The sequence below is a fragment of the Sceloporus undulatus genome, chromosome 1 (assembly GCF_019175285.1).
Source record: "Sceloporus undulatus isolate JIND9_A2432 ecotype Alabama chromosome 1, SceUnd_v1.1, whole genome shotgun sequence".
Taxonomy (NCBI): Eukaryota; Metazoa; Chordata; class Lepidosauria; order Squamata; family Phrynosomatidae; genus Sceloporus; species Sceloporus undulatus.
In genome coordinates this window covers 195,689,365-195,702,215 of record NC_056522.1, presented here as the reverse complement: position 1 = coordinate 195,702,215, position 12,851 = coordinate 195,689,365, and the positions used below count along the sequence as shown (strand labels likewise).

At 41.2% G+C, this 12,851-nt stretch overlaps 1 protein-coding gene across 1 annotated transcript in view; it reads right to left on the bottom strand.

Moving 5' to 3' along the window:
* Window positions 1-12,851, bottom strand: part of TMEFF2 (transmembrane protein with EGF like and two follistatin like domains 2) — a 255,058-nt gene that overhangs the window by 94,795 nt on the left and 147,412 nt on the right. Inside the window, exon 5 of the mRNA XM_042445879.1 lies at window positions 369-465. Within this exon, the coding sequence (XP_042301813.1) occupies window positions 369-465 (97 nt within the window). The remainder of the gene's footprint in view (window positions 1-368; window positions 466-12,851) is intronic.

The window sequence follows — 12,851 nt, the reverse complement described above, 5'->3', positions numbered from 1 at the left end:
AACTTCATGAAGGACGAAAAAAAAGGAAAAAAAGGGGGGGGGAAGGGGGGGGAAAAGAAACTCTTCTAGAACATGGCCACTAGCCCTGAAAACCCACAAAAAACCATGGATGCGTGACCAAGAAAGCCTTCGACTTCACATTGAAAATCTACAATCTGTTTTGGTAGGCATGGGTTGCGCTAAATAGGTTATGTATTAGTGTACATGCAGATAGTGCTTGTTAGCAAAGGAGACCGTGGAACATGGAGAGAGCTGGAGAGACAAAGTAAAGATGATTCTGCTCCCACCTCAAAGGCATGGAAGACAAAAGTTGTGTAAGGAAAAATCAAGTTTGTCAGAACAAAAATTATAGCAATAGGTTTCTGTACCAGACATCCTCTGCATCTTCATCACACTCTGCCCCAAACTGACAAATGTCACATGTGGAGGTTTCTTTTTGAACAGTTTCTCCAGAACCTTCACTGCCTACAAAAAGAAAAAGAAAAAAAGACAGAAAGCAAGCAGGAAAGTGTCAGTTTTTTAGCCCATGACTTGTAACTCCATCAACAGAGAAAATTATCCACATTTGTATATTGCAAAATTAGGAATGTAAATCTTTGCTTTTAAAACTCTGCATTCTGAATTTTGTATATTTTGAATCTCTATTTTCTTCTTGAATTACATTTGATCTGAATTTTCATTTTATGCTTGCATTTTGTTTGATGTGTGCTTATATTTTGTTCTTCCATGTGAGTATAAAAAAATTCAAGGGTTCTCCTCAGTGGATACGTTTATAAATCCTTTTATGCAATTGTTTTAGATGTTTGAGGGCCTTTGGCTGCTGACACACTGCAGAATTAATGTAATTTGACACTACTTTAACTGTCATGGCTCCATCCTATGGAATCCTGAAGTTTGTAGTTTGATGTGGCACCAGAGCTCTCTGATAGAGAAGGCTAAATATCTCACAAAATTACAAATCCCAGAATTACATAGCTTTAAGCCATGGCAGTTAAAGCAGTGTCAAACTGCATTAATTCTACAATACAGATGCAAGCCTTCAGTGTGAATATCTCACAAAGAGGTGGGGTGTGTGTGTTTGTGTGTGTGCAAAACCTCTTTTCTGCACAAACCCCACCATTTCTCTGGGAAAACATTTTCCTGACAAAAAAAGTTAAATTATTAATCCATTTGTAAAATTCCCATTCATGCAGAGTCATGCCCTTGTAGACACATATTTGAGTCATCTCCAGATGACCACTTTAAATGATAGGATAGAGATGAAAGCTGATTTCCTGCCTTTTCCCAAAAGGATTGTCAATTATTTGTGTTTCAAAAGCTTTTATTTTTCATACATCTCTTGCCTCCTTCCAGGCTAGTGGTGGAAACAATTGTGGGGTGGAAGAAACTGGGGCAATGTGCCCAGATGCCATATAAAACCCAACCAACAAAATAATATGGCATCGCAGGCAAAGCCAGCTTCTCCTCCTCTCCCCAAAACCTTTTCCCAGGGCAAATCACACTCAATGCTGGGGCTGTTGCTCCCCTTTCTGGTAGGGCTCTTATTTTGTGCAGCCTTGCCTATAGTCACACATGACCCATGCATACCCTTCCACATTTCACAGATGAAAACTAGAACATATGTGGCCAAGCAACATTATATTAGAATGTAGTGAACATGACAAAATGTATTAATGAGGAAGAACACACAAGCTAGGAGAAGCTGCTGCAGTTTGCTTTTGTTTGAGCGTCATAGGAAGGGACAGAATCGGGCAACTTCCTCTCTTTTTCCCCTTACTGAGTACAAACTACTTTTGCACTTCAAATTCAGTTTGCAAGAACTGAAATCACCTGAACAGGAAGGGAGGAGAGTGGAAGGAAGAGAGGAAACTGGGACAGTTGAAAAGCAGCTGAAAAAGTGGGATGACAGAGGGTTAAGCAGGATTGCCAAATTGGGACACTTGGAGGGTATGCACACAGAGAGTTTGCTAGGCACTGTGTAGGGCTTATGCCACAAGATTGTGATGATGTTCACTGCCTCAGTTCAAATGGTGTGTGATGGGAGAAAATGCAAGCACACACCATGGCTGTTCCTCATCTCCCCCTTTGTTCCAGCTTTTGGGGTGTACTGTTGCACCACTAAAATATACATAGAAGCCCCTTCGTGTTGAGCCAGTGAGTCCAGGTGCCAGGTGGGAGTGGGGAGGAGATGGACACCCAGGCTGTAAAGGCCCCTCTTAAAATAAGATCCAATCTCTTCCTCCTTCTCCTCTAGCTCTACATGCCCTGAGACTTGTCTCTCCTCTTGGAGACCCAGGGAAGTATAGCACAGTTTACATATTCATTAAAGAAAAATGGAATTACATTTAATTAAAACAAAACACCAGCTCTGACACGCTGTTTGGGTTAATGTGCAATCCATGACATCACAACATCAAACACAATAAGGAAACAACAATTAGATGAGTATTGGCAAGGGAAGTGTGACTTCTGCAATGTGCTTTACATGGGGCTACCCTTGTGCTTGGTTCAGAAACTCCAATTAATTAAAAATATGGCAACCAGGTTGGTCAACCAAGAAACAACCACTTAACTCCAATGTTAACATCTCTCCACTGGCTGCCTATTAGTTTCCGGGCTCAGTATAAGGTGTTGGTCATTACCCTTAAAGCCCTACATGGCTTGGGTCCAGCCTATGTAAGGGAAGGCCTTCCTCCTTATAATCCGCCCGTAGGCTCTGGTCTGCTGGGGAGAAACCCATTAAAGCCTTCTAAAACAAGGTTGGCTACAGTTTCCCAGAGGACCTTCTCATCAGTTGCTCCTAACCTATGGAATTGCTTGTCGGAGGAGATCTGTCAAATTATGAACCTTAATAGTTTCAAAAAAGCCATCAAGATGAATCTCTTCCAGCAGGCCTTACCTGACTGACTGTTGCACCTATGTTTTTAGAACCCTAATATGTGGTTTGCCCTTATATCCTATGAAACCCTGTCATGAATGTCCCAATGATTTTAATAGATTTTAACAGAATTTAAGGTTGTTATTGTGTTAATTTTGTGGAATTTTATGGATTGCTTGGATATGGGAATAGAGGATTTAATTTATGTTACTGGTTATTTTATGAATTCTGTGTATTATGTAACATTTTATCAATGTAAGCTGCCTTGATCTGCAGGGAGAGGTGAATTAATACTAATTAGCATTAGTATTCTTTAAAAACAGCTGCAAGCTAAAATTCTGGGGCATCAGAAAGTCTGCAATGTGGTTACCAGGTAAATAGGAGGGCAATGCAGAGTCAAGGTGCCACTGCTGAGAAAGCTCTGCCCTGTGTTTGATGTGATCTATGACTCTAATGGATGTTGCTGAAGAAAGGCCTCAGTAGAAGATCTTAATGCCTGGGCAGGGCTGGTGTATAGTGGGTTAGCTGTTCTTCACACTAAAGTTTCAAGATACAAGTTAATGATCTACAAAGCATGTTTACATTTCCCAAAAGAGAGAGCTTCATACATGTGCCATCCAAGCATTATAGATCTGTTATATCTTTTGTAAACCAGCCAGGTTGTCCAGGCCTCAGAAAATGCGCCTTTGCATATTTTTCTTTGTAAAATTGTTTGGTTTTCATTGACCTACTAATCCCATTGAAAACCACCTTCCAATAGTCTTAAATTTAATGTAGAGGGCTTTCACTGTTTTCTTCTCCATCAGCCCTCTGCATCCCAGCAATAATGTACCCCCTTACACTGTTAACTGGCATGCTTTTCCTAGGGACTGAACAAGATCTCATGAAGAAGAACAAGAATTCAGATTTTTATCTGAAGTTCTCAGCATCCATGGGAGGCTTATGTTTTGAATGCTAAGTAGCGTTTTAGGGAAAGAGCATTAAGCACATACGTGCAGCATCCATTTCTATTAGAACATAACAGGTACTGTAGTTCTTTCATTTCAGTAGCAACTTGTGAGTTAACAGAGTAATGGGTCTGACAGGACTAAATAGCACAAGCTTATGCTCTGGCATTCAGTTAAAATAGCAGCTTCCTCCTCTCTGCTCTCCTTTCCTCTCCTCTCTTTTTAAAAAATTCTGTGGCTGGTCTCCACAGTGCTGCCTGGTGATAAAATTTGTTTAAGGTGAATTGTTCTCTCTCTCTTTCTCTCACCATCTCTCTTCCCCCTACTGTGCAGATGAGTGCCTTGATAAAACCAGACAACCTAGAAAGAGTTATTTTCTCCTTATTTCCTGCTGCTATTTAAGCTTCAGAGGATAAAAGATGTTCATTTTCTAAGGTGACTGGGGGCTCTTGTTCTCCCTTGTCCCCCTCCCCTTTTTTTGCACTACTTTCTAATTTGCACTTGCCTCCACAGCTTGACTGAAGACATTTCAGAGGAAAGTGAAGTCATTTCCAGAGAGGCAAAAGAAGGTGGAAAGTGTCTCCTTGCCACATCTAGAATATTCAATCAGTAGTTCAGCTAAAATGATATAGGGTATAGGGCCATCTGTTGTCCAGGATGGACTGAGCTAAAGAAGAAAACCTCCAGATATTTTGTCTGCTGGCTCTTATGATATGTCACTCAACACACCAGTATTTCCCAAAACATCCTTCATCATCTCAGGATAGCTCCATCTACCCCGATAGCACATTGGTTCATTATGATCTGTCATGGTTATAAAAACTGTGATCTGGGCTTTGTTGAAGAAATTAGTAGACTTATCCTTAGTATACTCCCCCCCCCCCCCCCAAATCTCAAACACTTCTGGTCCCAAGCATTTCACATAAGGGAAATTCAAACTCTATCTCATTTATATATCTCAGTGCTTCAGAGCCCCCAAGTAGTTGCTCAATGGACCATGTTTTACATTACAATAAAGATTTGTTTCCTGAGCCCCCACTGACACAACATTTTTCTCATAAGTCTTGCTTTTATTTGCCTTCTATACTTTGACACAATCAGTCCTTCAGACATACTGAGCTGTCTGCTGACCCATATATAGAGTTCTCTTCTAAAGAAGTTTAAAATTGTATGAGAATTCTAACTATTCCTCTTCCCACATTATCTCCACGTGTTCAGTTGATCTATGACTGAGAGTTCAACTTTATATGCTCGCCTAGACTCCATCTTGACCTCATTGTGCCCAGGGGAAGGTGTGATGATTTTGATTGCACAAGATTCCTGGCTAAAAATAAGATTCTACCTATTGATATATTACATGCACATATAGTTTACTTCACACTTTTTGCTGAATGCCCAGAAGTTGAGAAAGGGTCACCAAGTGTCACCCCACAATCACCTGGCGATTGAACATGAGTAGGAAAGGTGCGAACAGAGCTAATATCACACTGTTTGGGATCAAAAGCTCTTTGATACTATCTATTTATCATCATTGTCATTTATTTATATAGCACCATGACTGTACCCTTGACTTACAATCTAAAGACAAGACACAAAAAGAAAGTGGATGGCACTGGGAGGTGGGGGGAGTAGGTCCAGCATCACTGCCCCATTTTCTCTCCCTCTGAGGCCAGGGCAGTGGTAACTGGTTCATCTAGCATAGTGGTGTCTAAACAGATAGACAAGGATTATCTAAGACAGAGTTGGGGAATTTGGTCCCCTCCCTCTGTTCTGAACTAGAACATTTATAAGTCCCAGTCAGCATGGACAATGTGTAAGGATTATGGCATTAATGTAAACCAAACTATCTGGAGGGCACAAGTTGCCTCCTGTGGCTCTAATGCAGTGGTTCCCAACCTTCCTAATGCCGTGACCCTTTAATACAGTTTCTCATGTTGTGGTGACCCCCAACCATAACATAATTTTCATTGCTACATGCAAATATGTGTTTTCCAATGGTCTTAAGTGACCCCTGTGAAAGGGTCATTCGACCCCCAAAGGGGTCCCGACCCACAGGTTGGGAACCACTGCTCTAATGTATCATGTCCCTTCCCAATTGCACTACATACAATAATTTCATCTCCCTTTTGATGCTAGGGATTGTATCTGGATGTTTCTTCATGCAATACCCAAACTCTGCCAATGAAGAAATGAAGGACTATATTGCATGCCATCAAAGATCTGCACAACACTGACATGCATGGCTAGTGAGTTGTGCTTGATATGCCTGATATTTGATCCTGTTAGTTGTCATATGCATTCAAAACCATTCCTATTTATGGCCTGTTACAAACGGGCACCCTAGTACGTGCTAAGCACGTACTAGGGTTAGAAAGGGGTGTCTTTTCCGGACGCCCCTAACTCTAGCACGCGCTTGGCGTGTACAAAATGGCGCGCCTGTTCTACATGGGCGCCGCCATCTTGACATAGCAGATGCTTAGTGTCTGCAGGTCACACATTGCTAATGACATTGCAAGTGCACCATTGGCGCCATGCGGCGTCATTAGCATGCCGCAAGAAGAAGCTGCATTTTGCAGCTTCTTTTTTGCTGTGCGGAGGAGCCACGCGGTTTGGCCGCTGAGGCTCCTCCATGCAGCAAATGAAGGTGCTTTTCAGACCGCCCTTTTGGGCGGTCTGTAAAGCGCCTATGTCACCCTTATGGCAAATGGTTTTCATGGCAAGGTTATTAAGGTTTGTCATTGACTTTCTCTTAGGCTGAGAAAGTGGGATTTACTTAAGGTCACCCATTAGGTTTCCATGGCTGAAGGGGATTCAAACCCTGGTTTTCTGGAGTTGTAGTCCAGAACTACACCGTGCTGGCTGCTGCACACATTTTTTTCTTTTTTTTCCCTATTATTACTTTTATCTTTTATTGCAAACCTACCAAGATAAGGTTTCTTTGAAAAGTGGCATTTCAATAAACAAAATATTTTGGCTAAAATCCTGCATTTATAATGCTGTGGCTCCCCTTCTCTGGGAGGTCCCTCTCCCATATTCTCTTGTCTTTTTTCCTCTTGGCTCTTTCATGCCTTCTTCATCATCTGAATTTCCTACTCCTCCCACCCCATAACCAGTAAATTACCTCAGCAGCACCCCACTCCCCTGGATCTAAGCAGTTGGTGGGGTAGATTTTTGAACACCGCATAAAGGGCTAGTGAATAACTACTTGAGCTGTATCCAAAAGAAGACACACATGCATATAAATCTGGCCTATGTTTGTATATGCCACTAACATGATTTCATCCTTCATATTATTATTATTTTTTAAATGTGTTGTATATTAGAGTAGAAGAAGGTATTTCCTGGCTGAAATTGGCTTTTAGCTTGGCCTCAAATTTTGCAAGCTATTAACTAAGCAAGAATTGACCAAAAGAGGTATCCACAACACCAGCCCACTCTTCCTGCATGCATCTGGTTGAAGAGTACATAACAGTGTTAAATATCATTAGGGCATGGGAGGAATGAGGAGGAAAAACTGAACCAAACTTTCAAATAAGAAAAAGAAAAGAGAAAGCAGACAAAAACATATGATGATTTGAACGTGAGATGGAAGGATCCTATTGTAAGCTTTCAAGTTATCATGAGAGAATGAAGTAGGTCAAAATGACAGGAGTGAAAGTGAGAGACTGCTAAGGGATACACAGAGGGAAGCCAGGAGTGTTGGCAAAATGCATAAGACTAAAGACTACCAACACCTTTCTATAAAGTGAATAAAACTCACTCACGGCACAAAGAGAGGCCAGAAAAAGGCTTCAAGGCTGAAAATGACTTCGTCCTTATAATCAATAAGTCTTCTAACCCCCCAGGCACTATAACACACACATTCCCCCAAATACATTTGCTCAGTTGAAAGCTGCAAAGTGAGAAAAATGAATGGGTGTGAAGCAAGGGGTCGGCTCAGGAGCAACTATCTGTTCAGATCTCTCGCAAAGGCTCAGAAATAACATTAGAGGGAAGATGAATAGAAAAATTCACAACTGTATCTGCTGACAATACTGTGTGTGTGACATAGCTTGCCTCTGCTGGAATCCCACAGCCTTCTCCTTCAGTAAAAGCAAAATTCATATCCCACACAAGCTCCCACAAAAGGAAATTAACAACAATTTCCATTGCCAACTTGAGTCCCGATCAAAAGCTGTTGATGTGAGTTGAAAACACGAGCACTGATATCAGTGAGCTTTCAATCAAAGTCTCAGCATGAAAAGTGGTGCTATAACTGGAGATTATAACATCAAGAGTTTCTTAGATGCAAGCAAGGCATGGGGTCTGAGCAGTGTGAGCAAAAAGATGCATGTAAGTGCCCAGATTTTATGCAACAAGCATCCTTCTCTTGCTGACGGCTTGCTAAGGGATGATTCATATGTTACAAGAAAGGCCATTCCTCCATGATTACATGATTCTGACACTCACATAGGAACCCTCCCACTTGGTCCAACAGTCCCACAGGATTCTGTCATTCAAATGTCACCAGAACAGTGTGGGACTGAGCCACAAGGAACTAGCAACCATTCAGCTCTGCTAAATGGGGCTCAGGCAGGTTTGGAGGCACAGAGCCATTGTAGACCCCCTCAGCAGCAGCAAACGTATACTAATTCTATTTCTCTTTTATTATGTTTATAATTGTTTTCAGTATCAAGGATCCATGCACAGAAAATTATATATACAAAGGGGAAAGGAAAGGGCATCTCCTATGATGGGATGATTGAGTGATTGAATAATTCTCATTTCTAAATGGGGATAATAAAATGTTCCTGTTTTGATTTCGTTACATTTCTCTGAATACTGTTTACATTCCATCTTTGTTTTGTACCAAGACACTGTTTGTTTCCATTGCATGAAAAATTGTGTGCATTTTTTTTTTTACTATTTCTAATGTGTAAATCAATTTATGCATCATATAGTTCTGTGAGCACTTTATAGCACCAAATGCCCCCTAAGTTGCACAAATGTAGGAATTCTAGAGGTGAAGCGCATTTCTTCTCAGGATGAGTCTCAGGAATTGTAAAAAGGCCACCAAACAAATGCAGCCAAAATCTTTCCCATGTCTACTTCTGAAAGAGGTGTCGGGGACAATGACCACATTCATAAAGAAAGGTCTTATGGAAAGAATCCTTGGTCCCCTGCATCCCTCACAATTGCTTTTTGAATTATGAAGGTGATCTCCAAAGGGACCAATGGAAGCTTTCTTCTTCATGTACAGTGCCTCTCCATTTTGGACTGCATGCCTCCCTACAGCTGGTATATATCTCTCTGCATATACTCCAATCCTTGTATTGCAGAATGATGCCATATTCTCTATATCTTTACTGCAGAAATCAAGAAGAGGGCTAAATCTATTTTTATCCAAACCAGACCTTTCTATAGCTCTCCAATAAGATCTTGAGACCACTGGTGGCCACAACATCCATTAAAACATTCCATACCCTCCACCATTTCACATCTGAAAACTGGGACACACTCTGGCCAGGCAACATCAGAGTATGGTCAAGATGGCAGAAGTTATAAATGAAGAAAACAGACAAGCTAGGAGAGTCTGCCGCCATTTGTTTTTGCCTGGGCCTACTGGGAAGTGCAAGATTCCATCCCCACCTCTCCTTTCCCCCCTGCTGAGTTAACGGAATGCAACCTACTTTTGTAGTTTGAATTCAGTTTGCAGCACTGGGAAGAGGAGCTGAGAGAAAGTGGGACAGTTGAAAAGCAGCTAAAAATGTGGGATAAAGAGATGATTAGTCAGGACTGTCCCTACCAAACTGGGATAGTTGGATGGTAAACATTTCTTTCATCCAGTTTATTTACATAAACTTCCCAGGCTATTTACTTGTTTCTGGACTAATTTAATGCAGCAGATGCTTGCAACCAGGGCGGTCTCATGTTCATCACCAGCATCTCTGAATAGGGATAGCAATGCTCCTATCTAAAACTGTGGAGGGCCACTGTTGGCAGAACTAGGCTAGAGGGGAGGGACCTATGATTTGACACGGTGTAAGGCACCTTCCAAAGGCCTGTAATGGATCTCTTCTTGTTTATGTGCTTCCTCAGCCTCCCTCCCCCCTGCCAAAATCTCACATTTATGAGGCGTTGGGGAAAGTTACTTTTTTGGACTGTAATTTCAGATTCTATATGGGACACTGGGCTATGGACTAGAACTCCAGATTCTGGGAGAGGTCGTTCAAAAAGCACCTTTCCAAGTAGAATCTGAAAGCACCATAAAATGTAATGATTCAAGACCCACAGAACGGAGGGCTTTTAAGGTATATAGACCCTTGGAGCTGTAGCCTCCCAAAAGGAGCTTTTCCAAGCTCTCCATGTATCAAACTCTTTATTGCTTGGGAAATCCAAGATGTAGGCCTATTCAGAGAGGCTGTTAAGACTTTCCGTCTTCCTCTGTACAGGCAAGCTTTTAAACTTAAAGCATGATGGAATATAGTTGAGCTTCTTTTATTCTTGCTGTCACTATGTTAACACTGCTGATTGGGTTTTTGTTATAGATTTGGGTGCTTTAATGTTGCTCTCCACATTCAGAAGTTAACATTTATTCAAAAGTAGCTTATTAATGGTCAAGTAAATTACCAGTCTCATTTCCCCATTACAATCACTGATCTTTTAATAATATTACTTGACTGCTAAACACTGCAGAAATTATATGGCTGATAGCTTGTTTTGTGCATGTATGTGTAGAGGGCATAGGGCAGATGGAGGGAGAGAGGCAATAATGTTGGCAACAATGGTACATGGCAGTGCTTCTTCCCTTGTTCAGGTGCTGGGAGAGCCCAGGCCACAACTGTGTACAGGCACCAGTTCTTCTCTCCTTAGCATGCAAAGAAGAGACCATCAGAAGATCCAAGACTCACAACGCACAGCTCTCTGACTTCAATACCAATAGGAAATGACTCTGCTTGTAAATGAGAGCCAGCATGGTGTAGTGGTTTGAACATTGGCTTACAAATCTGGAGACCAGGGTTTGATTTGGCACTCAGCCATGGAAACCCATTGAGTGACCTTGGGTGAGTCACATACTCTCAGCCCCCCAAAAACCCACAATAGATTCACCTTATGGTCAGCCTAAGTCAGAAACGACCTGAAGACACTCAACAACAATAATGCTTGTAATTGCCTCTTGAAATGTTCCTCCTGAAAGCAGTGGTGTCATGCCACCAAGAGATGCTTTCTCACACTGGACTTTACATGTAAGATGACATTCCTCCTGCACCAAGGTAATCACAGCACCTCCATCCCATCCCACCCCAGCCCTACATTACTTTGCCATGTATGAAACAAAATTGAGAAATGCCAGTGTGTGTTAACAGTGACTGTGTCTGACAGTACTTAGAAGTACCCTAGTCTTACAAAACCAAAAAATACCCAGAAGAAGTTCATTTGAATTTGCTAAGAGCTACATCTGGGAAAATTCACAAGACAAAATCACCAAGTAGTGCACTGGGAACTCTTATGGCTCTGCTCTTGCTTTAATTTTATTTTAAAAGGAAACAGATTCCTTACAAAGGGAAAGAGCATATGCAGCAGCTGTAAACATCAATGTGGTTTCATTATGCTACAAATTAGGAGAGAGGGATTCTGGCCATTTTCACAAGTGATGCTTAAATCAGGTTTTTTAATTTCCCATGCCTGTCATTTGAATGAAAAACCTACATGGGCCAGAACATGCATTTGGTTCCAGAACTTGCTCTCTTTTGGCTGCACCCCATCACAACAGTATAAATGATTCACACTGCTTGGAAGAGAAAGTAATCTAGAAACTTGGATGGCAATTCAATCTGTATTTACTTGGGAGTGAGTCCTATTGGAATTGGTGAGATTTTGTTTTTGGAGTAAGCAGGTAAGTGGGCATTGTCACAATACTCCTCTAACTTTCTAGGGAGTAATAGTCAACTCATGTACAGCTCTACTCAGAAATAATTTCTGCCAAATTCAGTGGTACTTAATTTATGGAAGTGTGCATTTATAGGCTTGTGCTTCAGTGTATGGAGAGTACACCCCCCCCCCCTTTGTTATTAACAAATTCTTCAGTATATGGAAAAATTCTGTTAACTGCTCTGGAACTTTGAACTGTTGATTCAAATTAACTGAAGCTGGATATGCAAATCATGTTATTGAGGGAATCTTGCATTCCAGCTTCAATTAATCCTGTTATTGAGAAGAATTTCCCAGATTCTGGGTGATGTACATACAATTCTGCTTTCTGTGACAGAGAGCTGGCATAGATGTCCTCTTCATATTCCCCTCTCTATTTATCTAGCTTTAGGATTTGGTTTGGTTTAGCTGGATAGAAAAAATATTCTAAGAAAACATGACCTTTCAAAAATTAAAACCAAATGCATATTGCAAGTATAGTGGTAATATATTGGCTCAGATACCTTTTACTTTCCTGCTCTTTTCCTCTTACTCCAGTGCAGACTAAAAGCACTGTATTCCTTAAGATGGAAAAGTTTTCCCCCTCCTATGCATTCACATCATGATGTATATAGTATCTAAAGCTAGAGAAGTTATTTTGGCACATGTGGGAGAACACCCTTTAAGCACTACTCACCTCCAGCACTAAAAACATAATTAATAATAAAGCATACAGCTTACTATTTGTGGCCTTTTATGGCACCCCAAAATATACTGCTTGAGGAAGTTCTTACTTTTCCTGAATCATAGAATCATAAAGTTGGAAGAGATCTCAAGAGCCATCCAGTTAAAATCCCCTGCCATGCAGGAACACACAATCAAAGTATCCCCAACTGATGGTCATCCAGCCTCTGTTTAAAAGTCTCCAAAGGAGGATACTCCACCACACTCTGAAAGATGATCTTGCTCTCACTTTTGACACCTTCTAACTGAGTAGAACTATGTTCAGACTTTGGAAACTCTGGGGAAGGGGTAGGAATTTTGACAGATCCATTCCTTGATCCAGGCCAGGCTACTAAACAAAGTTTGGAGAGTCCACTCCAGGTTTTTCTATTGGGTATCTGAGAAGTTTGGGA